The sequence below is a fragment of the Melospiza georgiana genome, chromosome 3 (assembly GCF_028018845.1).
Source record: "Melospiza georgiana isolate bMelGeo1 chromosome 3, bMelGeo1.pri, whole genome shotgun sequence".
NCBI classification, from domain to species: Eukaryota; Metazoa; Chordata; class Aves; order Passeriformes; family Passerellidae; genus Melospiza; species Melospiza georgiana.
Window position 1 is genome coordinate 49,639,405 of NC_080432.1, and position 18,146 is coordinate 49,657,550.

At 41.3% G+C, this 18,146-nt stretch overlaps 1 protein-coding gene across 2 annotated transcripts; it reads right to left on the reverse strand.

The window, feature by feature from the left end:
- Positions 1 to 285: 285 nt before the first annotated feature.
- On the reverse strand, positions 286 to 17,246 carry FAM98A (family with sequence similarity 98 member A). Of its 2 annotated transcripts, none has more exons than XM_058020159.1 (9): positions 17,165 to 17,246; positions 16,713 to 16,791; positions 13,706 to 13,854; positions 12,104 to 12,238; positions 9,049 to 9,233; positions 7,551 to 7,631; positions 6,121 to 6,237; positions 3,575 to 3,742; positions 286 to 2,150 (listed from the first exon to the last, which is right to left on the reverse strand). In XM_058020159.1, exons 2-9 carry the CDS (start codon positions 16,763 to 16,765, stop codon positions 1,398 to 1,400), a joined length of 1,641 nt encoding a protein of 546 aa, XP_057876142.1. In that variant the 5' UTR covers positions 16,766 to 16,791; positions 17,165 to 17,246; the 3' UTR covers positions 286 to 1,397. The 2 variants fall into 2 exon arrangements, with proteins under 2 accessions (XP_057876142.1, XP_057876141.1); XM_058020158.1 differs by lacking the exon at positions 17,165 to 17,246 and adding an exon at positions 16,993 to 17,073.
- Between the last annotated feature and the right edge of the window lie 900 nt (positions 17,247 to 18,146).

Sequence of the window (18,146 nt, forward strand, 5' to 3'; positions counted from 1 at the left end):
AGAACCTAAGAATAACTTTACACAGCAAGAGAGTACTACAAGCTGCTACACCAGGTCAGAGAGAGGAACAGAACAAAAGTCAGAGCAAATGAAGATCAGTTCCTCCCACCTGCTGCTGTTCTGACAGCCTCTCAAAGGGCAGAATGCAAGGTACAGCTGGGACAACTACAAAATATAATATAGGTTACAATAAAAAAAGAGATGAAGAAGACAGAAATCTCCATGAATTCCCAGTTACTGTAGCAACTGCTTTTTACTGTCAAGGAAAAGAAACTAAAGCAAACAGAACATACAGATACTTTTATTGCTCACCTTTTATACAACAGCACACCTTCAGCCATTTTCTTTCACAGCTTTTTGACAATGTTTATGTACACAAAAAAACCCAGCAAGAAGCATTATGTGGCTTTCAGTAAAGAAAAAAACCCAAACATTAGAACACCAAACTCAGCCAGGTTTTGTTTTCTGCAGCAATAATAAAAGGGCTTCCTCCAGGCAGGAACTAATCTTCCCAGGCCGTAGTGCATTTCTTTAAAAAGACAACCCCCAAAACAAATTGCCCTAGATTTGCTGAGCGAGTGGTATTGAACTTGTAAATAAAATAAACTTCAGTTTGTCATTTCTTCTAGCTGATTTCAAGTAAAAATTAGGTTTGGAGGAGGAGCAACTTGTTTTGGATGGATGCAGGTCAGTTTGAATTGCTACACCTAACTACAGGCCTACACACACTATCGTTCACAATTTAGCTTAGTTTGAAATGATCTTTGCAGATTTTGGCGGCGGTCAGTCTTCATTGTTGAGCAGGTGGGAAAAGGTGGTTTAGCAGGAGATAAGGCTACTGAACATGGCATCCACAGTAGAGCTCAGATAATATAAAACCCCGTTTGTCAGAGTTCCCTGTGCGCGCACACACGCACTGTAACAGCATCGTGACTGAAACAAGAGGTCAGCGAGAAGAAAAGCAACACTCCAGATTGGTTTAGAACATGTAACTCAACAATGATTTGGGGGAAAAATGCAGAAGTTCTAGTGTGTACTATAACAGACAAATTTGACAGGTCTTGGTATTTCTCCAAATCAAAATAGAAGGCAAACACAGCAGGCTATTTAGAACAAAAGTGTTTTGAGCAGAGGGAACCAGTCCAACATCCAAAAAGCATGGCTATTAATTGATGTTTAGGGTGCAGGGGGTAGTGACAATGTCTTTCATTCAGACAGGCAGAGGTGGGTGGGGAGGGCTACACAAAATTGTGCTTCGCTCTATGCAAAACATCCCACCCAAAGAGATTCTACCTGCTGTGTACAAACCTGTACTAATTCAAGCAGCATTTAAGTCAGGCCTCTGAAACCAGGTTTCTATTATGTGAGCTCTGCTGAAGTGTAAATTTTTAGCAGCCTCAGCTGGTGAAGTGTCTTCCTTGTCCAAAGCCAGATTGATTATACTGATAACCTCCATGCTGGAAGTGCTGCTCAAACTGCCCTCCTTGATTAAAGTTCTGTCCACCTCTGCCCCCCCAGCCGCCTCCTTGACCTCCTCGGCCACCGCGACCACCACGGCCACCCCTCCCTCCTCCACGGCCGCCCCCTCGGTCACTGTGGGACCCGCCATCTTGGTATCTGTTGTCTTGCTGGTAACCACCACCACCACCACCCCCCTGGTAGCCACTTCCAGAATAAGAAGATGACTGGTAGCCACCATAGCCTCCTCCTTGGTAGCCACCACCACCATGGTAGCCACCTGTTTGAAAACCTGCATCTCTGTAGTTGCTCTCCCTGTAGCCGCCATCCTGGTAGCCACCACTTCCGCCATCTGTCCAGCCTCCTTGAAGCTTGTTTCCTCTTCCTCCTCCTCGGCCACCATGATCATAACCACCACGTCCTCCTCGTCCCCCTCGATCGTGGCTCCCTTGTTCGTGACCTCCTCGCCCTCCGTACGATGAGTCGTAGCCTCCTCTTCCTCCTCGGTCATGACCCCCGTGGTCGTAACCTCCCCGCCCTCCATAGGAAGAGTCGTAGCCACCTCTGCCTCCTCTGCCACCGCCCTGCTGCGAGCCACCCTCTGGTCTTTTCTGCCACGGTGGCATCTCAGGAGGTGGAGGTTCTATTTCATTGGGCCTTCCTCCTCTGTCAGGCACTCTGCCCATTAGCACCTGCAAAGGGAAAGGGAAAACTGCCATAGGAGTTGTGACACCTCACACAAGAGTCACATCTACTGAGACACACCACAGGCAGCACCCACTCCAAGGTTTTTACATCCAGGCAAATTTTGTGTTTGAATCTGACAGCCCTCTGAAGGACTGCTAACAAGACAAGTCAAACAGCAGGCACATCACCATGGGCAGCACCAACACAGTCTTTCACTTAACTCTTCATTAATGCAGGGTGCTAAACTCAAATAAGCACAAGTACAGTGTAACACACTCTCTCTCCTAACTAGTGCTCTGAGTTCCTGCAGAAGCCATTGACTTGGTAAATAAGGGGCAAAAAATTCTATTTTTCAGTGAGGATATGGAGAAACTTAACAACAGACAGGTGTGAGACAAGACTCTAGAGGTCTTTACCTGTCTAAGGATGGTGTGACCTTAAAAATTTAGCAAGGCAAAATGGGACAGGACATTTGTACTGCTTGAAGTTTTGAAGAAATATAACAAAGGAGCTTCAATGGAAGTAGGCCACTTTGCTATTTTATGCTACTGTTTTGGAAAACATTTAATATTGATAATGGAGATAAGTTAACAGATTATACATCAGCAGCAGGGCAGTACTGCAGACATACAGTCTGATGATAGGGTCAACCTGTCTTACTACATAATTTCTTTCACACCAACAACACTAAAAAGGTGCAGAAATTATTTGGGTTGGATGGGCTGTGGCCAAATCACCACACCGCTGTTCCCTCCTAAATTAATTAGAACTTTACCAGAGGTACAGTTGGTACTCAAAAGGTAGAAGAGCATGCACCTATTCCCACAATTTTAAAGCACCAAGTATGCTGCTGTACATAGCTACTGAGCTGCAAGTTCAGCTCATAGATTTTTTGAGCCTATTACTCTTGTAAAATCATAATTTTTGAAACAAGGGAAATTGTTTAGTCTACGTCATGTTTCTCCTATGTCATTATTAGAACTATACACCTGATTGTAATCTATTTGTGTACCCAGGGCAATCTAATTTGTGGGATCCTTCCCTTGTGATCTCAGTACATTCTATTTACACAGACCAGAAACAGAGTTACTATGTAGATGTTATTTTAGACATGGTGGCAGAATCAGGCAGCAGCAGAGTAATGGCTTTTGTAATTCTGGCCAGACAGAGCAGGCCTACTCCCACTGTAAGCAATCCAAGGTATTTCAGCAATTTTTACTGCCCCAAAGAAGGGACACTGAGAACCTCAAAAGCTGAAACTGCACTATCCATAGTCTACTGATGCATTATCTGCAATACATAAACAACAAGTTTCTTATCCTTTATTTCCAAATTCCACTTACAATCCTGAAAAAAAAATAGTATTTATTACCACATTCAAGTTACTTAAATATTCCTAAAAGAACAAGACATTTGTCCCCAAAGGTACCTTATTAATGGCACATGCAGTCTTCTCTCTGATGGATCCACTGCTTGTTCTCATAATCTTGGACAGATCCTGCCGAGCTGCCAAGAGATTTGCAATTGATATAGTGCACTTAGTAGATAAGAGGGCACGTTTTGGCTGGTAGACTTTAGCCAGTTTTTCTGTTTGACTCTGTTGGAGCAAAGAAAAATAAAACTCACTCAGTTAAAACAATGGGACATCTCATGAAAAGAATTAAATCAGCACTGAATAACAAGCCACTACTGCAAATAGAACAAAAAGTTAATATAAAATCAGTGAGAACCACTTTATAACTGAGGATTACTTCAATCAAACTAGCATTTGTCACATTAATTTCTTAAGTAAATAGGAAACACAATTCTGACTGAAATGCCAAGACACCAATGAGCTGACAATTTCAACATACACATCAGACTGTATTACTTCCAGGCAAACACAGAACAGAAGTGTGCCATATAGTTACATGAATTACTGCTAAAATCCAGAAGCCACTGAAAGTGAAACACATTTGTGTTTAGCCTCCAGACCCCATTCTGTGCCTTCACCCTGACCTGCACCCATTCCAGCTGGGCCAGCATCACCCCATCTCCAGCAGTTAGCAGCAGAAAAAGGTCCTGTTACCTCATTTCACCCTACATTCCTGTCAGCTTTGTCACAAAGACAAGGCATCAAGAGGGCCTGGCAGAGCTAGAAATGAGATCCTACACTCAACTTAGCCAGAGTGGTTAATGCTGAAAGGCAGTAGAGGAAGAGACATTACATACAAGGCATTCTTGAACACCTCAAAAGTTTTCCAGCTGAGACACAGGACAATCTGTGCTACCACACATGAGTTACTACACAAGCTACAGCTCTCTTCAGTCATCAACAGAGTGTAGTGTGTGATGCAGTCAGGATATATAGATTGCAATCTGAATGCAGATGATGGCAGTGGGGATAGGCAAATCAGGTTTTCCAACATATCTTAACAGTGCAAAAACTTAGAAGCACATTTTAAAATCCTAAAAAATCTTGTTTTCCATCCAAAGGCAGAAAACTGGGATATAGACCTGGCTAAAGGTAGGAGAAGCAAAAGTATTCACCAGTGTGTTTTTCTAGTACTTGTGTGTTTTTCCCTGGTAAGTTTGACTGAGCTCTGAGCACAATATTTTGGTCCTATGATACTGTTTTAGGTGAAAATTAAAATTTTAAGTTAAAAAAAATCGTAATAGTGGACTGCAAGGGTTTTTTCCCTGGTGTTTCCACTATCTGGAGAAGTGGCTATTTAGTCATATGATTATATTCTGATACTTTTCAAATAAAAATAAAATTATCATATTTCTAAAACTTACTGTTAAACTCTTTTGTGTGTCTGGAATACTACAGCAACATTCTCCAAATTTGTATTGTTATGCTTCAAAAAAAATTTGCATTTTAATATATATAAATGCATATACACAATTTGTGGGTTTTTAACTAGTCAAGTTCAAAAGTATCTGATAATTCCTAGGAAAAAACACAAAACCACATGGATAAAGATGCCAAAGCTGTAACACAATTAGAAATCCCTCTTTTAAAAACATAATTCACCCTTTTGCTCATTTTTATTCACTATTAAAGTATTTAAACCATCAGATAGTTCTTCAGTCATCTACTAAAAAGCCTGAAGAGAGAGTACACCATTAGAGCCCTACTCAGATGATGAAACAAAATGGGACAGAGAGGTCACAGTTTATTATTAAAGTATAGCTGCTTTTTGAAAAAACATTTATGAAGAAAAAACACTCAATGATTCTATGTGTCACAGTTTAGCACTAGTAACTGTCTCAAGCACTGTCAGCAGTATACTTAACACCATGTTAGCACATCTGGTTTAGTCCTGGAAAATAAATTATATGTACTATTTTTTAAAACCTTGTAATTTCTTTCTGAGACATAGGAAATAGGGAAATCCTGTAATTATTCCTAAAAGCAGAATATGTATCATGTACTCAAGGGAGAACAGATCTCATGTCACAGCCACTTGCACGGTTCAAAGACAAAAGAAGCACATAAAGCATTACTCTGTCTATAAGGTAAGAACAAGTAGCGACTTAGCAGCTTTTCTCATGTGCATCTGTGGAGTTGTGACTGCAGACACACTTAGAGTTAAGGAAATCTGACTGCTGTGAACAACACAAAGTAAGATAAGGGATGGTCAACAGGAAGGTGCTTTTCTACCATCACACAAGACACAGCACTTAATGGTTCACATTATGGTACCCAGAACAAAGTTGGATCAGTAATCTCTACTTTTTCCAGTTGCTTTGGTGTGTAGCTACACACAGTCTGACTTCTCATTTTACAGACTGATTTAAAATCCAACAGTTTTAAGTAAAGTATTTTTTTCTCCTCTTCCATTGTCATAAACTTCTTTAGACACTCAAAACAAAGCCAGACAACTCCTGTGACTATTTCTAACTCATGAAGGACAAAACAATGATGCAGTTTTCCAGAGATACTTATAAAGTGTTACCATCAACCAGGAATTCACAGCAAGCTGCCTGTACCTTAGCTCTGTCTGACCAGCCGAAGGATTGCACAGTAACATCCAAACGTTTGACTAACAGTTTTCTTCGGACTTCATATTCGTTGGCTATGGCTTGATTAATTGCTTCAATTTTTTCCTGAAACAAAAATTTGCAAACAATCTATAGATTAAAGTGTTTCTACTTCATAAACTATGTGGATGGAAGAGAGTTTAACAGAGAGATAATATGCATGGCTTAAGATTGCAATTATCTACTTTGTCAAATGGACTCACAGCCAAGCTGTGCCTGCTGATGTTATTTTCCTGAAGCTTCCATGGCTCATGTTCAGCCTTCTACCATTTCTAACAGCACAAAAACTGCACACACTGCCAAGGCACTTCTCAACATCCATCAGGACAGAGAAACAAAGGTGAGAAGATACTACAGGCAACAAGCTGAAGCAAGGGTATATGTAACTTCTAAGAAACAGGATGTTCGTGCCTTCTTAAAAAGTAGAAAGCTTAAGGATAAAGATAGAGCAAAGATAAAGGACTGAAAGTAAGTACAGTACTGCAAGAGGATCTTGATTAAAGCACAGTCTGCATACAGGCAAAACAACAAAGTGCTCTATAGGAAAAGATCATGAGAAACAGCTAATAGCAGACAGTGTTTAGTTAGAGCAGCAGGTGAGATATGCACCATTAGAGCATATTTATATTGATGTGCATTTAAAGAGGCCTGGCTGGAGGAAGGGCAGCAGGGCCTACTTTCAGTCTCAACAATACAAGCACTGAAGGAAGCAGGCTGCTGGGGGAAGATTCACCACTTAAGTGCTTCAGCTTCAAGTCAGACAGACAAGAGAGACCTGAAGCCTTGCAGCAGCAGCCATAGCTGTGAGCTCAGTGCAGCAGCAGTGACTAACCCAGGCACCAGGCTCCTAGCACAGCAGGTGACAAATCCCAGCTGGAAAAGATCACAGCTCTGCAGCCTGGGTGTACAATGTCTTTCCCAGCCCCTACCTGCATACTCACTGCCTCTTGGAGAAGCTGTGAAGGAAGCAGACTACTCCAAGTGACAAAAAGAGGGGGACATTATGAACAGACCCACAGCTTAGCTAAAAGGAAGCCCCAGAAGCAGACATGCCACCATCTCAGCAGGACTAGGACACACAGACAGGGCTGGTAAAGGGCAGGAGAAGAAGGCTTAAGCTACTGCACAAGCATGCTGGTCAGTACCACCACTGTAGGTCTCTCATTTTGGAAAGGTTTAACCTGCACCTGGACCTAGAGATTCATGAGTCTAAGATATTATCAGTTGCTGTACATTTAGTGTACCAACATTTACATTATACTGCAAGAAATTATCTTCTCATATTCAGAAAGAAAAAAAAAATCACTTTGCAACACACAGGATCAATACTTTGTACACTTGAAAAAGGGAAATGGGCTTTAATACCTGCAACTACTCACCCAGTGAGCTGGTCCCAGTTGTTTCTTTAATAAAGGTTTTCCAACATGATTAGGTGGAACCTTTGCTAGAGTTTCCTTCAGCTGTTAAGAGACATGTAAAAATATAAGCCCTGGCTAAAAAAATTAGTTTAAGATTCAAATAAAGGAGAGGACTGTTGGACAGTGAAAGGCATGACACAGCAACCTCCAATATCAAGTTATTTTCTCTGGAACAGAGAGCCAAGCATACTTTTTCTGGAAAGTAACTGTTTTTAGATTTCTGGTAGTCTCAGCTATAATTATTTAAAAATTAAGAGAAGGGACTGTAGAATAGATCAGCAGTAAAAACAAAGACACCATGAGGTACTGCTACTCTTGAAGCCATAAGGATTATTATACACATCATCTCTTTAATCCAGAAAAGAATCCACACTTGTATCAAAAAGCTTATTTTAAGATGATGTAAAATGTAAAATGATACAAAGAAGGACCCCTCTTTACAATCAAAAGGAGAAAAATCTTTAGTATGAAATTTTAACTATCTTGCATTTTAGGAGTTTGGATACAAATTATCTATCTCATCTCAAAATTTCTAAGGACTTCAAGGGGGAAGTCATGGAGTGGCAGTGACAAAAACTTCCAAAGCAGTTTGGGAAAAAACCACCAACCTGTTCATTCCAGCAATGTGATCTAACACATGCAGTGACCTGGTTTTCCAATGATACTGGGCCAAATTTATTCAAGATTTTAAACCTAAGTGCTTTCAAATAGCACTGTTTTGGGGAGCTTTGTAATCTCAGAATATTCTGCACTGGAAGGGACCCATATCTGTTCTTTAAAGTTAGGGAATGGCAGAAGACAACCCTTATCTGCTGTTCTGCTCTCCCATATCCTGAAAATTAAGTCACTAAAAGTTATTTAAAAGCTTTCTGTCCCCAACCATTGGTCTGTGCATTGGACAGTCTACTCAATTTAATTTCTCTGATTAATAAAAGTTACTCAGAAGTAAATTTATTTTAAAAAAATCACAAAATCCTGGAGAACACACACATGCAAGGAATAAAAATAAATGGAATCACAAGAAATTATGAAGTCTTAGGGAGAAGGTGTTAAGTTTTACTTTTGCTACACCACCTTTTAACCAAAACATCTTTAAACATTAGGTTCCCATACAAATTTGTTTAGGTGTATTTCTTGAAAAACATTTCTCTTTAACATCCTTCCTGAGGCCTAAGATTAGCATTTTCTATATCTTCTGCAACAAGTGATGCATCAAAACCTAGACCAGTCACCCTGAAAAGTGAGGATAGCAACAGTCCCTGACCTCATGCCTTGGCACGGGAAAAGCTTTCAAAATAATTTTCAGAATTTCAGAATATGCAGTAAAACACATGTACTCTACTTCACAATTCAAACACTGGAATTTCACAAGAGACAAATCTCACCCAGGTAGCAGAACTATTTTCCATCAAAACAACAACATCATAAATATTCAAACTTTTCTTCCTTTGGATCTTACTTTTTTTTCAATTCCGCTGAAGAACTGGAACATCGTTATGTTGGCGGGAGGCTTGGACATGCCTAAAGCAATGCAGATGCCTTTCAGCTCCTGAAAGACTTCACTGCCACCCCCTTCCTGGGCTTTTTTAGGAGGGGCATTCACACACAGCATTCTGGCAGCTTCCAGTTCTGAGATGAGGTATGCTGGGGTAAGAAAAATTAGATTTGACAATCAGATATTAAAGAGTTATTTTAGAGCCAGTGAAAACTCAAGTGCTTACAAACAACACATGGGCAAATTGACTGTTTTAGATAGAAGGAGGGATAGAAATTTTGTATCTACAAAATTTCTTGTATCTTCAAGATATCTTGTATCTTAGATTTTCTTGTATCTTCAAGGGCACTCATATTTACAATTACTGAGTTCAGTGCTAGAAACAAACAGAGGACGGGTTTAGTACAACCAATTAAAGGCTGGAAAAAATCCCTATGATTCCAGCAAGTATTAATCCCAAAGTTCAAGAGAGCACAGCTCTTTTCCTTCAGGTTTTGCCCACAAAGACAGGAAATTAGGAACATGGAAACAAGCAGGATGAGGGACTGAGATGTGTATTTTAGGGAAGACAAGCAAGCACTTCTCGAGGCTCTAGGAAACAAGCAAGGTAACGAGTAGAGAGAAGTGAAATGTCAGATGAATCTCCTCTACTTCTCCATACAAAATGTAGAGTGGAAGAATAATCCCACTGAGAAGTACTATTGAGAATTCATGTGTACAATAACTTCAGAAAGGAAGGCTGTAATGATGAAATAGAAGCTAGAATAGCTGAAATTTTCTTCAATATCAGAACTGTAAGAGCCTACCATTACATTGTAACTCCATCAAACAAAAAGAGAAAAATAAAAATTACAATTTCTGAACACAGTATATACCCAGAATTTCAACATCAGATGTCATTTACAGTGATATAAATTTACAATTATATAAACAGCCTTTGTTTGCAGGTGTCAAAACTTTAAGGTTTGAATTTTAAAAAAAGCACAAGTTTAACAATACTTTTCTCATTAATCATAGTGAGTGACCATAGCAATAATATACATAAACACTTCTAAAAATAAGAAAAACTGATACTGCAGACACACTTGTGAGCAGGGAAGTAAACCCACAGATACACAAAAGAAGCTTATTATTTATAAAACTGGGACAGATAAAAAGATTAAGAAAAGAACAGAGCATTTTAATGATCTCTAGAATGTCATCTGCTAAAGACACAGATTACCTTATAAATAAAAAAACTCTTAAAATACATAAAACAGTGAAGTATCCTTTGTAAGTTCTTTCAGCAACACTTTATACAGGTTTTTCTTAATTGAGCTTTCAATTATTTACACTCTTTTCAGGCCTACTGAAAAAGAAACTAGCAGGAGAATTTTGTCTCAAAAATTTAGAGATCATATTTAAGCTATCTTCAACCTCCCCTAACAAGGACAGAAATTTTAAAGTCTATCACTAAGATGAATGTTCTTCAGATAGCCATTCTTTTTTTGCACAACTTTTCTGAACCAGCCTGAAACTCCTGTACTTTCTGTTTTGCAGATGCTAGTGCCTAACATTGTATTCTAGTGATGCTGCACATTAGGACAATCAATCCTAATTACTTGGGTTTGTTTGGTGCTTTCATCTCCCAGCAATACTGCTACATTTTCCAAGTGACAAATTGTGCTGCATTTCATTAAAATGTAAAATACCCTGGCATTTCACTACAGGGTTATCCTGTTTCTCCTGAAAAAAACTAGTTTTATGGCTCACATGCAAGAGGATACCTAATAAGTTCACTTAACACAGCTACAGAAAGCTATGCTGCTATGGTGGTACACAAAAAAGGAATTTGGCACTACTGCAATTTCACATTTGACAGTAAACACAGCATTCCTGCCAGATGGGATACCAGAGTTCAGCTCCTGAACACGGCCTTATATTACCAAAATGTACATCCCAAAGGACCTCTGGGATAAACTGTGTGTCACAGACAAGCCAAATTTATTGAATGGCTTGGCTTACAGAAAACAAGCTGAAGAGAAGATTGTTTGAGCTACAAACTATTCCAATGAAACAACTACCTCAGTTCATCTGACATTTTTAAACATACTATAAGAAATATTCAGATTAAGCCTCATCATCTTTCTCCTACTGTTGAAATACAGGAACCTACTCTGTAAATAATTTCTTGTATCTCAGAAGAAGGCAGAACTAAATTTCTGTTTTGAAAAGTTAAAGAACCAGCAGCAACTGAGGAAGCAAATAAAACATTACCTCATCTTGATTTTAAAATTAGGTTAAAATTAGCACTACAGTTTTTAACTCAAGATTCTATTTTTTTATTGTAATGTGAATTAATATCACACACCTTTTACAAATTCAAGTAATATTTCTTCTCCTCTAACACTCATAAGGAGAAAAAAAACAACTCAGCTATTGAGATATGACGAATGGAAAAGGAAAGACATCACCATTGCTAATGTTAATTTCCTTTCAATCAGCAGAAAGTAACAGTGAAGCTATTTACTAAGGATGTTGATCAAAAGAACTGGGAGCTGGGATAAAACATTCTCTCCTTCATAACAATTCCAACTGCTGTCAGTGTAGGAAAATGCAACTTTTGTTGCACCTTGCAAGTCATCACACTGGGAGCCTCTAAAATTATGATCCATCTGATGTTAGTGATCATTTTTACAACCATGCTAAGTAGAGTTCAGTGGCTAAATTCTGGCAGAAGTCTTCAAATAACTCCTTTGTTGTGCCTTCTAAGAAGTGATAGGACAGGATTTTTGCTCGTGAATATCAAAAAGGTTAACATTCAAAGTATTTTCCCTCAATATACTGGGTACATATTGACTGGTAAACCCACAAGTATAATACTCTGATGCTGTAAATTACCTAAAAATATGCATTATTTTTACTGTATCTACAGTGTAGTACATTGTGGTAAAGAAACCAGTACCTCATTAAGTGTAAGAAACAACACTATAAATCTTGCAGAAAATCAGGTTTGCTTGCAAGCACCCTTTTAACTTACTAAGCAGCAAGAGACAGTTCTTTTGATTATGAAGGCGTTTTGTCACATCTCCTGATGTTAATGATGCATATGGACAGTTCATTTCAGACAGCAGCCCACTCATTTCAAGCTGAAATTCTTCTGCTTCATTTGGACCTTAAAAAGAAAATAATAATAATTCACTCACTGCTAATATATAGGGGGTATGATTAGAATGAATTAGCTATTTAAAAAAATTATTTTGCTCAAGTTGCTATTTAACATTAAGACTCATTTTTAATGGAGGCCAAGTGCATTTGCTGGGTTCCTCCAAGACACAGCACAACCTGTTTGGATCCATGATATGCTCCATTAATATAAAATTATGTTTCACTGACAGCTTTTCCAAGCTACAACAGACACTGGCAACTTCTATAATGAAAGGGGACATTAAAAACTATTGTGAATAATAAATGTGGCTTATGAGTTCTCACTTTTTTCTATTCTTTCTCCCTGTAAGCTCACATTTGTCAACTGATTCTATTTCATATCAATATCCTTTAAAAATAAGGAAGTCACATAAACCAAACTTTTGACTGATATTTCTGTCAAAAATTACTGAAACTTTATCAGAATTTGTTAGGTAAAAAAGGCAGTGATGAGAAGTAACATTTTTTTTATCTTTTGGAAAGAGACTTCACCCCCAAATGTCTGTTATTCCTAAATCCAAGACATACAAAATGAAGGTAGGACTTCATGGTACTCCAGCTAACATGTTTCTGTCACTGTGTTTAAAGTACTTGAGATAGGTGTTGGAAGACTTCTGGATTGTATCTTTACATAAAACAAAAAATAGGAACCTTGTACTACTAGAAGGGGTAAGATACTGTATTGTTACAGAGAAAGAATAGGAAATACACTCCAAGAAGAAAGAATGAATATGTCAAAAACAGAGAGAAAGGAAAGTAACAGATGTTGAGGTAAAAGGCAGCAACCTTTGGCCACTGAGTAAATACAAAGCTAAGCTCATAAAGGCATCATGAGTTAATATATTAGATATTCAGGAACGTGGGTTATCACACCAATTTAATAATTTAATCTGTAGATTGTCGTGACTAGCTAACCAAAATTAACTTTTTTTTTTTTTTTCTGAAAGCTATGGTTTGCTTCTTCTACCAAAATGAAAAACAATCATTTTCAGGCTCCTTCTCAAAAATTCATAGCAAGCAGAGTTAAGAGAACTAACAGTAAAAAGAAGATATGGTTACTGTAGACACAAGAATGTTACCTTGAAAGTAGTATTACTGACATCAAAATTACAAATAGAAGCATTGAAATAAAAGTATTCTCACAATCTAGTAAAAACCCCATTAGCATTAATGTTTCCCTAAATCCATCTAAGAACTTTAAAAAACAATATGGTTGAAAAATTAACAGAAAAAGCTAATTTCAGAAGAAAGACTCTTTGATCACCACTATTATTTCTCCTGGCTGTTCATCAGGCAAACTTGAGGTGGAAAATATCCAAAATCTGGCAGTGTGCAGACAAGACTCCCTGGTACAAGAGATATGGCCAGCCCTAATCTCTGTGGCCTGCAGGAACACAGACTAAGTGCATGTTTGTGTGGAGTGATGACTACTTACTGTTGGTTGCCTGCACGTTCTCCTCCAGTTTACAGAAGAGCCGTAACTCAGACACCAGCCAAGCGCAGAGTTTGGTGAATTCAGGGGAGCTGGCTCCATGGGAGACCGCCTGAGCCAGCGCGCCGTCGTCTAACAAGGGACCTTTGTAACTGAGAGGGAAAACAAAAGCACAGTTTATTCATCTCTGCTGGGACCAGTGTCCTTGGACAGATTTATTTCATGCTGGATACATATTGAGAGCGACAACCACAACACATCTGCAGTGCTGATCTCATGGAATGGTGATTCCTGGACTGAACTGTAGCAAGAACCACACTGAAAACATCAGAGCAAACTCAGAATTTGTGTGCACCTTAACTTACCATCACAGAGACTGTGTCACAAAATATCATCATCAAAGGTTTCCTCCTGGAGAATGTTACCATGTACAGTGGCAACTTCTCTGCCTACACCTCCTGAAGTTGTTACTGACAACAGACCTATCCCGGGCAACTGCAGTCCCAAGGAATCCTTCCTGAGCTCTCCATGTGGGATAATTACTGTTGAACAAGTGCATCTTTTCTGTCACTTCCTATCACATATGAAAGGGCTCCTTACAAAACAAAGCCTTTGATAGAAATATTACAAAAGTGGTCTGCATAAAAATATCATCTCTTGAAAAACCAACCTCCCTAAATATACACAAGAAAAATTAATGGAATTGGTTCTTTACATAAGCAAAATAAGCCAAAAATCAGACCTAGTGTAAGAAAACATGAGTTTATAGATGAGATCTTAGAAAACACAGCTTTCAGGACATCTGTGTACTGATAATCTCTCAGAGGGAGAAGGCTGCCTTATCAACCAGGTAGAAACACAAGTCAGAGTTTACCTCAGTATTTTAGGAAAAACATGTACAATATTATTTTGATATACTGCCCCCAAAAGAGACAGACATCCAAGAGTGCTCATAACCAAATGAAATCTCTCTTGGGAACTTCCAGATAAAGTCACCCACCACGTCACAACAATCCAACAAATCCGGCAACTCTTGGCAAACCTCAGCAATAAAAAAGCATCTCAAATTGAAATGTAACTTTCCTCACTCTGTTCCTGTGCTTAATACCACACACAAAGGATTTGGCCTTCACTCTAGTGGCCTGTTACTTCAGCCAAGGAAGATGAAGAAGCCACACTCAAAAATAACTTTCACCTCACAGAGCAGCTTGATGGTGCCACAGTTAATCTACTGGCAGCTGGTGGGAAGCTGTAATCTCAGGTATTACAGCCCTACTGCATGACCACAGTAGGCTGGATGCTTCCAGAGGATAATCAGAGCAAGCTCCAGTCCCACCCCACAGACCTCTCAGGCCTACATGTGTAGGTCTGGGAACATCTGGGGCTCAGAGCAGAAGCATCATCCAGTTATAGGTCAAAGTAGAAAGGAAGCAATGGCAAGCCTTTTGTTTTGGCAGGACTGGGATTTCAGTCCCTGCTCAGATCTTCTAGAGGCATCTTTTCTACAATTTTTCTTTAACAGAGGTAATATCTTGAGCGTGTTATTTCTTAAAATTATTACTTCAGCTACACATCAATCTGGCCAATAATCCAACTTGCAGATTCCTAACTGCAAGCAGCTTTTTCCTTCTGTTTCTGCCAATGGCACGTTTTCCAGAGCTATGCTCTCTTGGGTAACATTGTACTATCCCATCTGTTTGCTTTTTCAACAGTTCAGCAAACTGATGCACAAGACAAGAGGCCACCATCTGAACACCTCGAGCACAACTACAAAAAGAAACAGCTCTCTAACATGTAATGCTATGAGAAAAAAAAACAACTGATATATTAGGAATATCTCCAGTATCTGATGAACAAAAGTAAGTTGAACCATGAAGACCACAGAGCTACTCCCAAAGCAGAAAGCCTCAAACACCCCAGTCTTTCCAGACAGCAAGAATCAGAATTCCTTTAGACACATGCAATAGTTTCCCAGTTGTTACCAATGTTGCCGAGGTCTTGTGCCTTTCATCCTCCAAACTTTTTCTTTTTCACTGTTGTCAATTTTGCTTCATATAACTTACTTGTTCAACTACTTTCACTGTTTGCTTTACCTATTTATGTAATAACAGAAATCAACAACGCTTTCTGTCTATAACTGCACAAATCACAACTCCTTCAAGCCACTAGTATCCTTTTAAACACATGACAGTAAAAAGAAGTCAATCATTGTGGCAGAGCTGCCTTTACACATTTCAGTCAGAGAAATAGCTGCTAAGACAGAAGCCTATTTGTCAAACTTTGCAACTATCACCACTAACCTAGCCTGGAAATACAATCTTTGCTGGAGCATAATGACTCTAGCCACAAAGTGATTTATGGGAATGGGGCCAATGTCAGTAAATACAGCTGTGTGCATGCAACCAGCAGTAGAGGTGAAATAGTAGCTGCCTGTCCTCTGAGCTCTACAGTTTACAGCCATGGGAGCCTACAGCAGGACGTGTTCTCCACGCTCTCCCTTTCATACCTATGCAACCTTTCCTGACTCTGACAAAGTAACAGCACACAGCAAAAGGCTCCTGTGCTATATTACCCTTTAAAAAATGTAAAGAAGAAAAACACTTGCTCATTTGCAATTCTTTTGAAATTCTTTTTACTCTTCCCTCCCCAAAAACAATATCAAGCCTGAAAGTTTTCTTACTGTCTGAGGTATCTCTTTATGCTGTGCCACCGTCAGCTAGGGCCGCTGTGCAGAACAGAGCAGCAAGAGACCATGCGGCATGCCAGAATCAGGGGAATCAGCTCGCACGGAGAAGGGACTCACTGGCCAGGGCCGTGCAGCTGAAAGCCAGCCCGGCTGCCTTGGGGCACCATCACCACCCGGCTCTGGGGCGGCTCTGACCCAAAGGGGCCGTTCCAGGCGCTGCCCCGAGCCGCGGCCCTCCGGAGCGGGGCGGCCCCGCCTGTGCGGGGCGGACAGCGGCGCTTGTCCGTGCGGGGGCCGCCCTCCGCTCCCGCCCCGGACACGTACCCCAGGTCCTCCAGCGACTCCAGCACATCGTTCTCCAGGAGCTCGAACTCCATCCTGCGGCGGGGCACGACGGGTGGACCTGCGCGACACGGCACTCAGCGCTACCGGCACTCGCACTCCCACCGCCCGCCATTCCCCCCTCCTCCCGCCCATCCCGGCCTCGTGGGGGAGACTCAGCTCTCACCCCGTGCCGTGCGGCGAGGCAGCGCTCCCGGTGCCGCAGCCCCTGTCCCCGCGCCGCCCATGCCCGCCCGGCGCCCCGAGCCCCGGCCCCACGCACCGCGCTCGCAGCTGCGCCGCCGACTGCCGGGTTGGCATCTCAGGGCGGGGAGCGCGGCGCCGCAGGCCCCCGGCCTCCCTCTTCACCCGGCTTCTCTAGGGCCGCCCTCCCCGGTGCCTGATGGGCGCCCCCTCCGTCCGCGGCGTCTCCGCCTATCTGCCGATCGGAGTACCTTTGCTAAAGTGGGACACGGGTGCGGGACCAGAGAACGGCCGGTTTTGTGGGAGAGGAGCCCGGGACGAACCAAGGATCTCACTTTTGTGTTCAGGCGCCGGCGCGGGCAGACCCGGAAGCAGAACTCCTCCCTCGCCGCCGCGCAGCCCGCGCAGGAATGTGCTACGGCCAGTGGCGTCGCGGCAACGGGCGGGGCAGGGGTAGAGGACGGGGCGACGGAAGGGTCAAACCGCGCCAGGGAGCGAGAGTGCGTCCCCACCCGCCCGGACGCCGCGCCACGGCCAGGACCACAAATCCCGGCATGCCTTGCGCGCGACACAGCCTTTCGCCGAGGGCGCCGGGTGCCGAATAAAATCAATCAAATCATAAAATCAATAAATGGAAGCCGTTTCAGTTCAATTGCTAAATGGAATCCGCGGGTCTCGTTTGTCCCTCTGCTCCGTGGCCTGGCGGCGCGGGGTGCAGGAGTGTCCCGGCCGGGCCGTGGCGTTCAGGGGCGCTGAAGGCAGCGCTGCGCGGGCTGAGCCTGCCCGACCACAGAAACTCCTGGAAGCGACGCTGGGGAGGCTTCCTTAAAAAATATTTTAAATTCGGGAGGCAGGGGAGGGATGTAACAGCGTTCACTCTTTCCAGTTGCTCAGCGTGCTCCGAGGTGTGAAAAATGTGTATTGTGTGATTGGCTTCTTGCAAATATTAAAATATTATATGTGTTGTGTTAGAAAATTATGCTGTATTAATTTTCTTAAGTAGTGTGTTAAATATAGTTTTAGGTTATAACATAAGGTTAAAATAGAAACTATGCTATGTAGGATACTTTTTTCCTAAAGAAAGGACTCGCAGTGAGACAGCAGCCACAGGACACCGAAATCTTTCAGAGAAAGAGAATTTATTGCCCCATTATCAGAAGAAATGAACTTCTTCCCGCCTCGCTCAGCTCTGAAGACGCCGTCAGGATTAAGAGGAAGAAGTTGACACTGACC

Bases quoted from the DNA above. Each gene is read 5' to 3' on its own strand.
- FAM98A (XM_058020159.1), bottom strand. From the start codon at position 16,765: ATGGAGTTCGAGCTCCTGGAGAACGATGTGCTGGAGTCGCTGGAGGAC. The intron at 9,234-12,103 runs GTAAGTTAAAAG...TTCTTACCCCAG, and splicing joins GAACTGTCTCTTGCTGCTTA to CATACCTCATCTCAGAACTG. The intron at 3,743-6,120 runs GTACAGGCAGCT...TTGCTCCAACAG, and splicing joins GCTGGTCAGACAGAGCTAAG to AGTCAAACAGAAAAACTGGC.